The 17,382-nt window shown below is 27.5% G+C and overlaps 1 protein-coding gene across 1 annotated transcript; it reads left to right on the top strand.

The window, feature by feature from the left end:
* Window positions 1–232: 232 nt before the first annotated feature.
* Window positions 233–13,004, top strand: LOC145189598 (2-oxoglutarate dehydrogenase complex component E1-like). The gene is made up of 24 exons (XM_090087379.1): window positions 233–1,294; window positions 1,536–1,742; window positions 2,157–2,259; window positions 3,360–3,460; window positions 3,640–3,697; window positions 3,860–3,956; window positions 4,645–4,708; window positions 6,306–6,388; window positions 6,498–6,697; window positions 7,010–7,209; window positions 7,575–7,754; window positions 8,689–8,841; window positions 8,940–9,042; window positions 9,469–9,588; window positions 9,788–9,938; window positions 10,776–10,903; window positions 11,040–11,125; window positions 11,326–11,418; window positions 11,566–11,637; window positions 11,756–11,809; window positions 11,937–12,011; window positions 12,141–12,377; window positions 12,529–12,683; window positions 12,831–13,004. The coding sequence occupies exons 1-24, from the start codon at window positions 1,070–1,072 to the stop codon at window positions 12,946–12,948; spliced, it is 3,063 nt and encodes a 1,020-aa protein (XP_089943505.1). The 5' UTR covers window positions 233–1,069; the 3' UTR covers window positions 12,949–13,004.
* The last annotated feature ends 4,378 nt before the right edge of the window (window positions 13,005–17,382 follow it).

Consider the following 17,382-nt stretch of genomic DNA (forward strand, 5'->3'; position numbering starts at 1 on the left):
AACCGAAATGTTTCAAAAGAAAGTTTTTAATTCTGACTTTTCGATAAACTTGGAGAATGAGAAAATTTTTTCTCATTTTTGAAATTCTCGAAATTTGTCAAAAATTTCACGAAAGTTGTCTCAAACCGGAATTTTTTTCGACAAAGTCCGGTCTTTAACGTTAATCATACACGTTTGTTTACGGTCCGACTCTGGGTTTTTTCACTCATGTCAGCTTCTCAAACAAGCCAATTTTCTTACAGTTTCGAAGCGAAAACGAAAGCTTACCTGTGACGTAAAACAGAACTGATACCTAATTACAAACCAGTTATATAAAAATTAAATAAAAGTTATACAATAGAGGAGTACTTTAGTTACTTAGGCAAAAGCGAAAATTACTAATAGGAGAGAAATGCAATAGTTCATACATAAAAAACATCGCATGTAAAGTATACTGGTACTGTGTAAATACCCACTTCGTTAACAGATAAATAAACAATAGATTTATCTGTAAAAGTACCATTTAGAAAATATAGATTGAGTTGACATAAAATAAAAGAAGAGGAAACAACAGTAAGATATATTTTTAAAAACTTGCTAGAAGGGAAATTAAAAAATTCAGTTCATATTTTCTTTTTTTTTTTTGTTGTTATATTAACTAAAATACAATAGCAATAGCACTTGTAGTTATAATACGAATAATTGCATATGAAAATTGTATTGAGTTATGATAAATTAGTTTATTGTAAAAAAAAAAAAAAAAAAAGAAATTATTAATAAATTGTATAGAATCTAAAAAACTAATTACATCCTAACTTTATAAATTTTCAAGTTTGTATAGTGTTCACAAAATATGCACTAATCAATAAAGGTAAATTAAAACTGTATTTCTCTGAGAAAAAATGCATGTAAGAAGTTAGAAGTAAGAAAGAGACTAAGTTTAGTTTATGTCCATATACGCTCTTCTCCTTTAAGGTTTTTAATATTAAGTTTGCTGAGTAAAAAAACTATTTGCTTTAATGTTTGTTCTGCAATTTTTGGCTAGCTATAGCATTATATAAAACACAGGCTTCAACTTGCAGAGTTAGCAATGTATTTGGTACGCAGTAAAATGATACCTGCTGTTGTTAAGGGGTGCTTTCTTAATCCTGTTAAGAACTTCAGCAGTCTAAGGAAGTTGCCTCCATGTACAAATACTGCTGCACGATACTATGTTTCAAGTGTAAGTGCTGAGCCTTTTATAAATGGAACAAGTGGTACTTATGTTGAGGAAATGTATGAATCATGGCAAGCTGATCCCAAATCTGTTCACAAGGTTATTAATTTTAATTTTATGAAATGTTTTACTAGCTTATATATATATATATATATATATATATATATATATATATATATATATATATATATATATATATATATATATATATATATATATATATATATATATATATATATGTATATATGTATATATATATATATATATGTATATATATATATATGCATATATGCACACACATTCACACATTTATATTAAATCATAAATTATCTTGTTAAAGTCATGGGATGTCTTTTTCCGAAATACACAAAAAGGCGCACTTCCTGGACAAGCTTACCAATCACCTCCAGAAATTTATGGTCATCCTGTGCGTTATACTACTGAAGTAACTTTACAGCAATCCTCACTGGCTGCTCCAACTTCTGAACAAGTACAAAACTTAATTCAAGACCATCTTGCTGTTTATTCTCTCATTCGTTCATACCAGGTAAAAGTTTGTAATGTTATATAATCTCTAAAGGATGAAAATTATTCTAGTTAATGTTTACAAGATAAGTAAAGTTTTAATGGGGTCTACTTTTGTTGATAATAAAGTCCAGAAAGTTAGTAAAACCTCTAAGAAACACTTAGAAGTAATATTTCGAATCAAAAATTGTTTACTTGTCACATAATGTTAAACTGGTATTTCAAATTTTACTTTTAAATAATTAGTTTTCATGTTATTCTAGTTTTTGTAATATACAACATATGTAAAATATAATATATTTTTGTTAATATATATATATATATATATATATATATATATATATATATATATATATATATATATATATATATATATATATATATGTTTAATACATATTTTTAACTTCTGTTTGTGTACATATTAAATGCTTTTTAGATTCGTGGGCATAATTTAGCTAACCTTGATCCCCTTGGGATTCTTCATGCAGATTTAGACTCAAAAGTCCCTGAAGAACTTATTCTGGAAAATTCTGGCCTCTGTGTGTATTTGATTTTTTTTTTTTTTTTTTTTTGCTATCTGTATTTTAATTTTTTTTGTCCCATACACATCTTTCTTACCCATTTTTGTATAATTTGACTTTTATTGTCCCATACACATGTTTGTACACATGTTTTCTGTGTATTTGATTTCTTTTTGCTATCTTTATTTTGATTTTTTTTGTCCCATACACGTTTCTTGAATGGAACACTACATTAAAAAATGTTACAAAATGTAATGTTCATAATAAATCTTTCTATTTGTTGTCAAAAGTATATTCTAAAAAAAAAGAAAAAAAGTTTTTAAGCAAATGATAATTTTTAATTTTGATTTAAGTTTTATGCAAAGTAACTTTTTAATTTTTATTTCTATTTATATCATTTAGAACAAGAAAGATAAAATTTTTGTATTCTTACTCATACTTAAAAATTTAAGTAGGAGTAAGAATAAAAGAAATAATGTTGACAATGAGTTGTTTCCACTATTTTTATTTATTCAGTTTAAAAATAATCATAAGTTACATATGCCTTGCATTATAAGTGATAAAGAATTGTTTAAATTGAAGAAAATAATTTTTTTTAGAATTTCTGTATTTTTCTAGTTGTGAATTGATAATTTTTTAATAAATTTTCACCTTCTGAAGTGTTTCAAACTTTTTATTAAATATCTCAAATCTGAAACTTTGTGTCAACCATTTTGTTTATGTAAACAATGGAGTAAAATTACTTTATAAAAAATTTTAAATGAATTTTCAATAACATTACAAGAATATTCCATTCTTCTTACATCACCCATTTTCTATTAAAAAAGACTTTTAATTGTTTTTTAATGTTTGTGGACTAAGAGTGTAAAGTACATTAGCGTTTTTACTGTTAAGAGTATAATTACTTGTTTTTTCTTCATTTAGTTTATATGCATTGTAATCAATATTTGTGGCCTAATATACATATTTTTTTCTTTAATTACAATAATAGTTTATTTCTATGTTACATTTTTTAATATATTTTCAAATGCTAGTTCTAGCATTAAATGTAATTTTCTCATAGTTTTACTTGGTCATTGTATTGTTTATGTGCTTTAATAGATTTTTCTTAACTTTAGCGGAAAAGGATCTGGACAAAGAGTTTCAGCTACCAAAAACTACATTCATTGGTCGCCCTGGCCAAACGATGAAGTTAAGGGACATAATTGCATCGCTTGAGGTAGTAAATAGAAGTTTTTTTTAAACTCATGCAATTTTTATATTGTTAAATCAAAAATGATTGAATTTAAATACAAAGAAATTAAATATTAAAAATGCACTTGTCTTTTTTTTGTGATTAAATAAAACCATCATTATTTTTTACTAAGAATTGTGTTTTTATATTGTTACTTGTTACAGAAAGTTTACTGCGGGAGTATTGGTTTGGAGTTTATGTTTCTAACAAGTCAAAGCAAAAGTATTTCACCTTCTTTTGTTTTCTATCTTGTTATTTAATGATGTGGAAAAATTTTGCAATTACTACAGTAACAGAATATTAGCTGAACCTCTAACGTTTCTTCCCTTTATCATTTGAAATGGTTGATTAATCCTCTTTTTCTAATATTTATCATATTTTTAGACTCTTGGATACGCAAGCATTTTGAAACACCTGGTGTAATGAGCTTGACACCTGAAGAAAAACGACGTCTCCTTGCACGGCTGGTACGTTCAACAGAGTAAGTTATTTTATATTTTTTAACTCTTATCCTGATTAGGTGTTTTTTTAAGGTTAGAATCAAAATAAGAAAAAAGTCAATCAAAAATTGATCAATTATTAATTGATTATAACTTAATTAGAATTTGTTGTCTGGGTTATCCTAAAGGTTTTAAAACTAGGGTCAATACTAGTTAATAACAAGTGTTATGTCTAGTCTTTTTATTAGAATAAAGAATTAAAATTTAACATTATGCATTTAAGTTATTGTTGTGTTAAAAGAATTTTTAAGTTTAGAAACAATTTTCCAGATTTAATATTTATTTGATGATAAAAACTTTATTGTATAATGGCAATAATGTCAAATATTCAAATTAGGGCATTATGCTGCATCAGAAGTCAACTCTTTGAGTTAAAGTTAATAGAGAGTTATGGAGGTCATAGTTTGCATAATCATAAGGACACTAAATGAATCAAGTTATATGATTTTTATAAATCACGTAATTAAATCATCAAAATAAAATGCAGCCCAAATTGAATTTAATGTTGATGCATAGATCATTGTATTTATAGAATGGTGTTCTTTGATTAACATTCATAAGGACAATGTGTTTATGTTAAAGATCTTACTCACTACTGTCTGAGACATGTGGTTAGGATCTTTTAATAACCATTAAAGTTCTTGACTCATGAAGTATTAATTGTTATAGGTTTGAGAACTTTTTAGCAAAGAAATGGACATCAGAAAAACGATTTGGATTAGAAGGTTGTGAGGTAAAGCTAATATTTTTTTTTTAATGGGAGTTTTTTTAAAGAGGTATTATAAACTATACAAGAAAAAAAACTAAACTTTTTCAAGCAAATTAATATTATAAATGTAAATCAATGTTTAATGTAAGTATTATATATAGCAGTATGAAGTAAAAATTTAACTGTCTTGTTTATTTACTAAAAATTTCTTATACTTTAAACCCTAACAAACTTTCTCCAAAAAAAAACTTATTTATAGAAAAACATCTGTTGAATTTTATCAGCCAAATTTTGATAGTTATGGAAAAAAGCTCAAAATTGACATAAAATGTTTTTGAAGTGAAGGCCAATTAAATTCCTTCATTAGATTTCCTTCAAAAAAAAAATATCTTAAATGTTCTGCTTACTAGTCCATTTTTCTCATCTGCTGCAACCACTTGATTAGGAGTCAAAACTTTTTTATATTTTTATCCTTCACAAAAAGTTTAATGATCTAAAAATTATTTAACCTTTTCGATACCAGTCACACTTTAAAGTGTCTTCGAAATTTCATATGATCTGACACAAGTGACTATGAATTATTTTTCTCAAAATTCAGATTGTGATATTCCACTGTCTAATACTGTTTCGAACAATATCGCACTTTGAAAGCTTTCTGATGTTCACTTTTTAATATATCTGAGACAAATTCATTTTTAAAAAACTTGTAATTTTTGCTCAAAAACAGTCAGTTATAAAAGGGTTAATCCCAACTCATTTGATGAAATGGTTTATCCATTTAATCTGTCTGCAATAGCAATTGACAACATGACCATAAAATTTTGTACAATCAATCACTCTGTTAAAAAATCCATCAACAGATCTCTTCAAATATAACTGTTCTTAGTTGGAATAGAAATGCTATTGCTATCTCTACCTCAAGGTGTTGTAAACACCTAATAACAACAAAAGCAAAAATACAAATTCAACAAATTTACCTTCAAAAAGGTCAATGGCTATAATATCATAAGATGTTGTTGAAAGGTTAATATTGAAAAGAAAGTAGATTTTAATTCTAATTCAAAGAAGCAGTAGTTAAAAATAGAGTCTTAGCAAAAAAAAACTATACCCTCCATGTCAGTGGTAGTAGCAGTTAACTGGGAGCCTAAAATAGCACTTAAGCTCCCAGTGTGGAGCCAAAATGCACAAAATAAACATGTTTTTGTAAAAGAAAAATTTTAGTAAAGTTCATTAGACTTAATGCTATATTGTAATAATATTACATTCAAGCTTTATTTTGATCAAAGTATTAAATAAACCTCAAAAGTTTTTTTTTTATTATTTATTTACCTGGCTTTACACTGTTTTACCTTTTAATTTACACTATAAAAAAGTTTTCTCCTTCAACAATTATTTGAAGTTAATTGATAACTGTTTAATCGAATTGTTCAAGAAATTATTTTAAAAGAAGAATTTCAAAATTCTACATTTATGAGTCTGCATAGAAAGGAATCTTTTTGTGTATCCTGATTTTAACAATTTATCAACTGTTTAGTTAGTTATATTTTTTACTTAAATATCTCAAAAATACTATTACATGAAATACTATTAATTAAGCTATTCTAATTATTTTTTAATTTAGGTTTTGATTCCTGCACTAAAACATATAATTGACATATCTAATGATAAAGGTGTTGAAAGCATTATTATGGGGATGCCACACAGGTACTATATTTTTAAAAATGCTCCTGTAATAATATTTATGATCATTTTCTATTTTTCAAATTCCGAATTTTAACATTAATTAAAAGTTTGATATATTTTTTTGCTGTAGAGGTCGTTTAAATGTATTAGCTAATGTATGTCGCAAGCCTTTAGAACAAATATTTACTCAATTTAACACTACTCTGGAGCAACAAGATGAAGGATCTGGTGATGTCAAGTATCATCTTGGTATGACTCATGAGCGACTAAATCGCACCACAAACAAAATCATTCAACTTTCGGTTTGTGCAAATCCATCCCATTTAGAAGGTGTTTTATTTTTATTATTATTATTTTTTTGTTTTTATTATTTTAATTCTTTTTATTAAGTTTTAATTCCAAGGACAAATATGTTTTTTTTACCCAAAAGGAAATATACTAGTTTGTTGTAACTACAACAATTCAGACCCAGCAGTTTGAACTTATACACAGTATTATGCATTTTAAACCCTTCTTTTGCAAGTTTACATAGTTTTACACAAATTTTCATAAATATTATGATTTTAAAGGAAAGATAGACAAACTAATATCTTGATTAATGTTGCGTTGTTGTTAAACATATTACAATCCTCATAATTTCAGCGGTTGATCCAGTAGTTCAAGGTAAGACACGAGCAGAGCAATTTTACCGTGGAAGTGTTGATGGAAAACAAGTTATGAGTATTCTTTTGCACGGAGATGCAGCTTTTGCTGGACAAGGTGTAGTCTATGAAACGATGCATTTAAGTGATCTCCCAAACTACACCACGCATGGAACAATTCATGTTGTTGTAAATAATCAGGTAAAATGTTTTCTCTTTTATTCAGAAAAAAAAAGTTGTTTTAGTTTTTTAATCTAAGTCTTAGGCTCCTCCATCTTAATTCAGTGATTAAAATGGTTTTTCAGTTTTCAACCTTTCTTGAGAATATTTCGTAAGATAAATTTTTTTTTGCAAATTATATTCTTCTTTTTAAGTCACTATTAGTTTATCATGTCATTCCAGATACTAATTTTCCAGCATTAAAATTAGTGGTCATTTTCAATTAAAAAATAGAAATTTTAACTTTTTTTTTTTTAATTTTTGTTGGCAGATTTGCATTGAAGAAAGGATTGGTTAATAACTTTATTCCTAATTTAATTTTTAAATTCAATTTTTTTTCTGTTTAGATTGGATTTACAACAGATCCACGTATGTCGCGTTCATCTCCTTACTGTACTGATGTTGCCAAGGTAGTGCAGTGTCCAATATTTCATGTCAATGCAGATGACCCTGAAGCAGTCATGCATGTTTGTAAAGTTGCTGCAGAATATCGTGCAGAATTTCATAAAGATGTTGTTATAGATCTTGTAAGTTTAAAAATGTTTTAGTAAAAGTCTGACTTTTTCAAATCTAAACACTTTGTTTTGTTTTTTTAAAAAAAAAACATGCTTTTTTGTCAAAAAACTAACTTTCATAGCTTTAAAAAGTCAAAAAAATTTTTAAAAGTCAAATTCTCCTCTTTTGAAAAAGTTTGACTAATAGTAGTCAAACTTTTTCACTCACTATTAAAAAAAACTACATTTTTAAAGTGTTCAATGAAATTTTTTTTTCTCAAAAGTCTTATAGTTTTTTGTTTGAATTAAATTTTAACTGTTTTATTACTTATAAACAAAAAAAAAAACATTTAAAATTATATAAAATAAGTAGGGGCTTTTCGATTATCAGTTTTCAACCAATAATAACCAACTTCTATAACAATTATATCTTATAAAAGTTGGTTATTTTTATGTTATTTTATACATTTATAGATTTATATTAAACATGTGTTTTAAAAGATATAAGGAAATGTTTTTAGTGATGAAGTTATAAATAATCATACTTTTTCATCAAGTTACAGTTAGGCTTTTTTAAAAAGATGACTTTTCATCAACAATCAACATATTGAAAAAAACAAAACTTTAAAAAAGTCCAACTTTTGGAAAGTTAAAACTATGAAAAAAATTCAAATTTTTCAAAAAATCCAAAGTCACATTTAGGAAAAACTCGAGCTTTTTCATAGCAATACTTCTCAAAAAAGAAAATAGGTTTTAGAACTTTTCCAACTCTGGAATCCATTAACAGTATTTATTTGATAAGTTCAAGTATTGAAAATTATTTTCTTAAAGCTTTTTTTTACTTTTTTCACTTTGAAGTATTATTTAGCTTTAAGTATTTTAAATGAAAAATAAGTTATATAGTTATGTTTTATGCTATGTAGTCATATCAAATCTTTTATTTATATTATTACAATAATTTTCATAGGTATGTTATCGGAAAAATGGACACAATGAAAGCGATAATCCAGACTTCACACAACCACTTATGTACCAGAAAATTCGCCAACAAGAACCTTGTGTTTTAAAATATGCCAGGAAACTTATCAGTGAAAATGTAGTAACCGAAGAAGAATATCAGGTAGTAATGATTGTATTCAATAAATGTTTTAAAACTTTATTTTTTCCTTTTCAAGTTATTAATTGGTTTTTGTTATAACCATTTTTTTTTTTTTGCAGAGTGAGACACTGAAGTATGGAGTAATTTTGGAAGAAACATTTGAAAATGCAAAACTGAGGCCTCAAATGAAAATTGCAGATTGGCTTGATTCCAAATGGGGAGGTATATATAGAGTATTCAGTTTAGGATAATATGAATTTGCAATAATCAAATTTAGGAAAATTATAAAAAAACAATCTTAAAATAAAAAAAATTAGTTTTTTAACGTTTTTAATATTAATAGCATATTAGCTGGATCAACCAGAAAGGTGGTTAATAACTATTTTGTTGTCAAAGAAAATATCAATAGAAAAAAATGTTTAAAGATACTTATTCAAATATATGGATAAATATACTTTTTTATGAATTTGAAATTTGAAATTGTTTCCTAAGTCAATTCTTTGGCAATCAGAACTTCAACATATAGTTAAAATTTAACTTCAGTTAAAATTTCTCTGAATAATCTTACAAGAAAGTTTCTTCAATATTCCCCAAAATGTTCAAAATGAATTCCTACCATTCTAATATTTAAAAAAAAAATTTAATTAGGATTTTTCAAACCACACAACCTTCTTGGTGAGTTACGATCAACTGGTGCTAGCATGAATACTTTGATGGAAATTGGTTCAAAGTTTTCCACCCCTCCTGATGACTTTAACATTCATCCAGGTTTAACTCTTTTTATCCATTTTTCTATTATTTTTTGTTTGTTTCTTTTTACCAGTTCATAACTGTTTAAAATTGAATCAAATCTTGTTTTTTTAATTAAGTTTAAACTTAAGTTTATTACAATTATGGCAACTAGACATCTATAATAAATAGTTCTCAAAATTTCATGTTTTGTTGGAAGTTTTTGAACTTGTCATAGGTTTAAAGAGAGTATTAAAAAGTCGTGCTGAAATGTTACAAGAAGGTATAGCAGATTGGGCTATTGGAGAAGCACTTGCTATAGGGTCATTACTAAAAGAAAAAATTCATGTTCGCTTAAGTGGACAGGATGTAGAAAGGGGTACTTTTAGGTAATAATCTTTTCAAAATTATCGATTGAATATGTTAGAATAGTTAACTCTTATGAATTTTAATCTAGTATATAAAGCCCAAATCTTGTATGCATTTATATGTGCATGTATGTGGGTGTTTTCTTCATACAAATCCACAGTTTTGTTCCGATCCTCACTAAGTTTTGCAAACAAGTCTAATTTTTCTCAGGAAGGTATTAGGCCAGGTTTGGACCAACCTCGAACTCCATGTTCAGAGTGCTTATGGCTGGAATCAAGTCCCAGCTTCCTCCAACCATTCCTTGCCCCTGGCGAGGAGGTGAAGATGGAGTGTGGCAACTCTGTAGGGATTGGTCAATTGTGCTGAAATTTTCCACCTAGGGGTAATTTCACTTGCTGAATTCAATGATGACATCCCCTCCCTGACCAAGGATATCTCTAAGTGAGTGCACCACTCCTGTAGGACCTAAAATCTTTGAACAGAAAGGAAACATTTAAATAAAAAACTTGCATATCTTCAAAACAAAAAAAGATAAATTTTCTATTAAATAAACCCCCATTAAATGTCCCATTTTACTATTTATAGTTGTATTTTTAAATATTTATCAACTTTTTTAAAGATTGAAAGTTTTTAAAAATTTCCTGCCGAAACTGTTGAATTTGAGTTTGAATCATTGAGTTTCCCACCAAAATACTCATACAAAATTTTTTGACTTTTAATTGTTTTACTATTGTATAGATTTCAATAGACTCAATCATTAATAGCCATATATAACTTTCCCTTTAAGTCTTTTTTTTTTTACTTTTATTTTTCATTACATGTTATATTGGTTAAAGTTAATGTTTTTTTGTTACAAGTCATCGTCATCATGTTTTGCATGATCAAAAGATAGACAAAAAGTGTATTAATGTGCTTGACACCATATCAGATGATTATGCTAAATATATTTGCTGCAACAGCTCTTTATCTGAGTATGCTGTATTGGGTGAGTTTTTAGTTTTAAAGTGCTTGAATATGACAGGATATTAGGATATGTATTTAGGTATTTCTATATGTGTTTTTAGTATACTACAAATTTTTATAGATAGTATAGTCTATTTTAAGTCATTTATCATTCTTAGGATTTGAACTTGGATATAGCATGACTAATCCTTACTCATTAGTAATCTGGGAAGCTCAGTTTGGTGATTTCATGAACACTGCTCAGGTTGTTTTTTTTTTTATTTAAAAAGATAGATCTTAGTAATCTTAAAAGGTATTGCAACTCCCTTCTGATGAATATTGTTAAATTTTGCTGGTATATATATATATATATATATATATATATATATATATATATATATATATATATATATATATATATATATATATATATATATATATATATATATATATATATATATTTAGTGCATTATTGATCAATTTATAAGTAGTGGTCAAGATAAATGGGTGAGACAAAGTGGTTTAGTTATGCTTTTGCCTCATGGTATGGAAGGAATGGTACGTTTTATTTTCTAATACATAACATTTCCAGTGATAAAAAAAAGTTTAAAATAATGTAAACTATTATTGCTTTTTCCATAATGTTCAATTATATATATATATATATTATTTTAGTTGTATATAATATCATATGTTTCTTTCTAGGGTCCTGAGCATTCAAGTGGAAGAGTTGAACGTTTTCTTCAAATGACTAAAGAAGACCCTGATACTTTCCCTGTAAACTTTCATATTTTTCATTTTCCCTGTAAACTTTCATCTTATTCCATTTCATATTACATTGCACTAATCAAAGTTAAATTTTTTTTGTTTCGCATATTTAAAATCTTTATTGCAGGACTATCCTGAAGACAATTTTGAGCTTTGCCAAAACTATCATACCAATTGGTTTGTAAGTATAGCCATGTTTTTGAAAAGGCAGCAGTTTTTTTTTTTTTTTTTTTACATTTACTAGTAGAATAAATTTTAAAAAATTGCGAAACCTTCAAAAATTATTTCTTGTCTGTTTCTGGTTTCAGATTTGTAACGTAACAACTCCTGCTAACTTTTTCCACGTTCTTAGAAGACAAGTCTACCTTAACTTCCGTAAACCTGTAAGTAGTTACTTTTTGGCTGAGAAGTTACTTTCATTTATAAAAACTTGCATGACTGTAAGTGAAGCATTTTGAGTTTATCGCTAAAAATTGTTTAAAGATGATAAAAAATTCGTTTTTTTTTCACAGTTAGTGGTGATGACACCGAAGAGCTTACTCCGTCTAGAAGCAGCTCGATCAAACTTGTCGGAGATGGTTGAAGGAACATTTTTTAAACGTTTGATTCCTGATGATGGACCCTGCATAAATAATCCAAAGAATGTGAAAAAGTTGGTATTTTGTTCAGGTAAAATCTACTACGAGTTAGTTAAAGAACGAAAACAGCGCGGGTTGGATAATGACATCGCTATCACTAGAATCGAACAGGTAATACTTTTTTACAGACTATTCAAAAAGTTTTGTAAAGAAATGTTTCGGATTAATTTTGACTTTTTGTAATGTTTTCGATTCGAATTTTGAATTTGGCGTAATGTTTCGTAATCATTGATTATTTAATTTTGAAATTGTCTTTTCTAAGCTTTCACCGTTCCCATTTGATTTGGTGCGTACCGAGTGTGCTAAATACCCTAACGCCTCTTTACAATGGGTACAAGAAGAGCATAAAAACCATGGAGCATGGCAACATGTGCAACCTCGAATTGAAACATCAACTAGAAATACAAGACGTGCTACGTAAGCTTTTAATAAATTGTAATAATTTAAATAAAGTTTGCGAGGTTCTTCTTTGATATTTAAAGCCCACATTTCATGTTATCTATTAACCCGTCATATTAATGGTATCTACTCAAATCAATTTTTTTTTTTTTTTTCATTGGATAGATATGCTGGTCGATCAACGGCTTCGGCCCCAGCTACTGGCAATAAAAAGCAACACATGGGAGAACAACAGTTTGTAGTGGACAGCGCGCTTAGTCTAAATAATCTAAAAATTTATTAGTGGCTGAAGTAATCAAACTCATTTTCGTTGTTTTGTAAACATAGTAAATGCGAGCCAACTATATACACTCTTTCAATCGGTCAAAAAAAACTTAACTGAAGATGTTATATATATATATATATATATATATATATATATATATATATATATATATATATATATATATATATATATATATATATATATATATATATATATATATATATATATATATATATATATATACATATATGATATTCAAGCTGTAATCAAGCTCTGTATAAATTCTGTTGTTATTATCTTCATTTGGTTTTATATTTATAGCAATTATTCAAGATAAAATCAACATTGTTTTTATTGCCTAATAGGTTTCCAATAAACATAAGTGATGCTTTCATATAATTACAGTTTCATGTAGATATAAACCTTTTTTAATTACTTATAAGCAAGTCAGAACCGAAAAATCATTTACTAAAATCCTCTTCGCAATGTAAATGAGCATCTAGAAATTTATGAAAAAGAAAATTGGGTTTAGAGTTATCTCATAAGGATGGAGATCTCTTAGAGTTAAAATTATACTAAATTAATCTTTGTGCTAATTGTTTTCGACAGAAAAGATGCTAACTTCATTCAGCATTTTCTATAAATTTATTTCAGAAAACAATAGCATGAGGGGTTCACTTGGAATCAAAAAAATTGCTGTAGCAAACGATCAACAGCATAATAAGTGTCTTATGTAATCTTATTTTAAAATGAGAAATGGAAGACCTGATATTGTTTTATTTTGCTTTGGGAGTTTACATTTAAAAATAATGTATGACATTTTATGCCTTAGAGGGCATCTTTTTTTTTGTTTCTTTCTTTTCGAAATACAATTTATACTACTAAAAATAACAACTTTATAACATAACCAGGTTTTCAAAACCAATATAAAGATACAAAAATATACCTTATGTTGTTTTGCTGTTTCTAAAAAAATATTGTAAATTCTATGAACTACATCATCTGAATATCTCCTTTTTCTGATTATAGGAAAATGGAAACAATTATGCCTAATAAAAATTTAACACCAAAAGTTTATGTCATAAAGTCAGTAAAATTTTTAAAAGAAATAAAACTGAAGAGATAAATTGTCCAAATTATGAAAACTATCATAGTGAGCATCAGTTATAAAACTCTTAGGTGCTCATTTCTATACACACTTTTTAACAGAAAATTATTGTGCGCCTTCCTCAGATAACCATGTCATCTAAAACTCCTCCACTTAAATTTTGAATTAAAAAATAAATGTTGGGATGTGGCGAAAATTGTCCTCATGAATGGTGAATCAAGTAAGCGAATTAAACTTCATTTGGAAAATTTAAAATTGTTCAAATGAACTTGATTGTATCCACAAGAACTCAACGAATAAACCTCATTGAGGTGTATAAAACTTTAACAAACTGCGTTGATTAAACATTCATAAAAACTTAAAACAATAAAACAGAAGTCTTGTTTTTAACACATTCTTATTAAATTTCAGCATATATTTGAATTGGTTTTGTTACTTAACTTTGATAAAGGAATTATTTTCCCACAAAAAACAGTTCATATCGAGGCTAAAATAATGAAAACGCTAATATTGATTGAACTATGAGGATAACTTATGTCACGTAACTTCAATTTTTTTAACTTTTCTCAAGCTTACGTTCGTTTTATCCTTCATATACTAATTGAAAAAAAATCCGTGGTATGGTTAGATTAGATACGAGCATAATCTTAAGCTCAAGCCAACAAATTATTTATTTGTTTATTAGCACCTTGGGGATTGTTAAAACATTGACTTCAAAACAATTCTAAAAGATGACAAATTTGATATTAAGACTGTTTGGGTGTGACTTAGCATAATATTTGATTTCTTTTTTTTTTTTTTTTAAATAAGTTGAAATTCAAAGTTCAAATCAAGCTTCAAATCAAAGTTCAATATCAATTGTTCAATCTTCAGCTTAGTTATTGAAGTTTTTTTCTAGTTTGTATTCGCACCGGCCTAACTAGATGTTCAATATAAGATTCCATGAGTTGAGTGGAAAAAACAGCAAAGGCATGACGGCTGATTTGTTGTGATTATCAACGATTCTTAATTTTTATCGATGCTAAATTTTTTGTAATCCATTTTGCATCACAAATTTTTGGTGGCAGTGTAAAAAGCTTCATTTTTTTTTTTTTTTTTTTTTATCATACCAGTGATTCTTTAGTGAACGGAAACTTTCGGCTTCTGCCGAAACCGACACCGATTTCTGCTTCAGTAACTCTTTACTTTTCCGGTTTCGGCCGAAATTTCAGTTCAAACCACGACCGAAAGGAAACGGAACTTTTATAAGATTTTTTTAACTTCAGATCCCTTTTTTTTAAATTTAGAGTGGGATCGCGACGATTTCCTAATTGTAATCATTATTTAGTAAATCAATTTTTAATTAAATAACAATTGTAGAAATTTTAATCGAAATCACGTTATATAATTTAAGTTACTATTCTCGAATCATTCTTTAAGTAAAACAACATTAAAGTGAACCAAAATCAATAATTTCATCAAAAGTTTCTCAGTGCTAAATTTTACAATGGAAAATAATCGAAAGAAAGGCTATTTGTAGAATCATTTTACCGTAACAGACAGTGATTCCATATACGCAACTTGCAATATTTGCAATTTGAAAATATCTCGTGGAACTTTTATTACATTTAAGAAGTCGGCACCCTCAGCTTACTCTAAAAATTTCCTAACTGAAAAAGCAACTCAGTGGGCACCAAGACGTGTATTAGACATCTCAAAAATGTCTCAAACTGGTGTCTAAATATCTAAAAGACATCTCAATATTAACAACTTTTAGACGTCTGAATTCAGATGTTTTTGAGACGTCTCACATCAATAATCTGTGAGACATCTGCATATTAGATGTCTTCGAGAAGCCTCAAGTTAGTATTCATAAAGACAGCTTCTACGTTAACACCTTTTAAACGTCTGAACTAAGATGTATTTGAGGCATCTCAAATTAGTGTGAGACTACTACCTATCAGATGTCTTCGAGACACCTCATACCAGTAATTTTGAAGACGGCAAATTTGCTGTAAAAAGGTTATAAAAATATTAAAATATTTGGACTAAATTAGTGTTATGTAAAATAAATATCAGATGATTACTTTATGTTGTAAAGATGAAGAGTAAATATTTCAAAAGGATGAAATACACATATGTTTGAAGGTACAATACAATAAAAAACTAATTAAAACTTAAATATTTACTTCAATATATTTTTTTTTTTTAGTTAAGCATTCTTGCGTGCTGGAGTATGTTCTGAGTTTCCTTGTAAAACTCAGTTTCCGTTGTTTTCGGAAATTTATGGAGTACAGCGTTATATATAAGGCGGTAGATTTTCGTATTCGCAAACTTAGTTTTTCTACTAATTCTTTTACCAAGGCCCTGCATGTTCAAGTTAGCTACAATAGCTTTCAACACATATGCAGTAGCGGATAAAACAAAAAAAAATACTGATATCACTGATATGCTTAATTCTTTAGAGTTTTTTGGTAATACAAAAATGTTTTCACATTTTGCCAATTTAAAGTTATCACACTGGAAATGATCATCGTCGATCTTTCGTCAAACAATTGCATATTCTCCTTTCTTTCTCAAAAAAAAAAGGGATCTCGTTTTCTTGCTGAAATTTCAGGTCCAGCAATGCGAACCTGATCCGGTTTCTGAAAATCATTTCGCTACTTTTGCAATTTTTACCATTTTTTTTTTTTTTACTGATTTCATAAAGTTTTCAAATGGGAAAAATTTAATTTAGCGGCTAAAAATTTCATTTAGCAACTTTGCTGAAAATTTATCATCTTTATGGAAGTGTACTAGGCCATGTACTAATGTACAATAAAAATGACCTAAACTCAGTTGCTTTTCAACAATCTAAATCAGCTAATGTACGTGGTTGTTGTACAAAATCGGATGGTAAATTCCCATTGAGCTCTATTAATTTACAGTTAATTGTTTGAATTTGCACACTTAACAACCGGACCTTGTTTTAGAAATGTCAACAACCTTTTTACAGCGCTAAGATAAATTGATATTGTAATAGCAATTAATGGAAAGCGACCAGTTTGATGAACACCTACATATGCAAATTGGTTAAAGTCTGCTGTTGTTCGAAGATCTCTTAAATGTGCACAGTTAAAAACAACTCTATATTGAACATATGTGCCAACAATCTTACACCATTCACAAGAATTATAACCTGTGACTTACCATGCACTTCAAGAATGAACGAGCAGGTGCATCAGAAACAAAATTCTTCAAAGAAAGAAAAAAACGTTCTTCATTTATAATAACTCTTCCTGCTGAATTTTGAAATTCCGTAATGAATTCATTTAGAAATTCATGCACGCTATCTGGCTCACTCTTAACAGAAAACAAAGAAATTA

Source organism: Hydra viridissima, unplaced genomic scaffold, assembly GCF_058129835.1.
Source record: "Hydra viridissima isolate aposymbiotic clone 2 unplaced genomic scaffold, HvirCarnegie_v1 scaffold_5, whole genome shotgun sequence".
Lineage (NCBI taxonomy): Eukaryota > Metazoa > Cnidaria > Hydrozoa > Anthoathecata > Hydridae > Hydra > Hydra viridissima.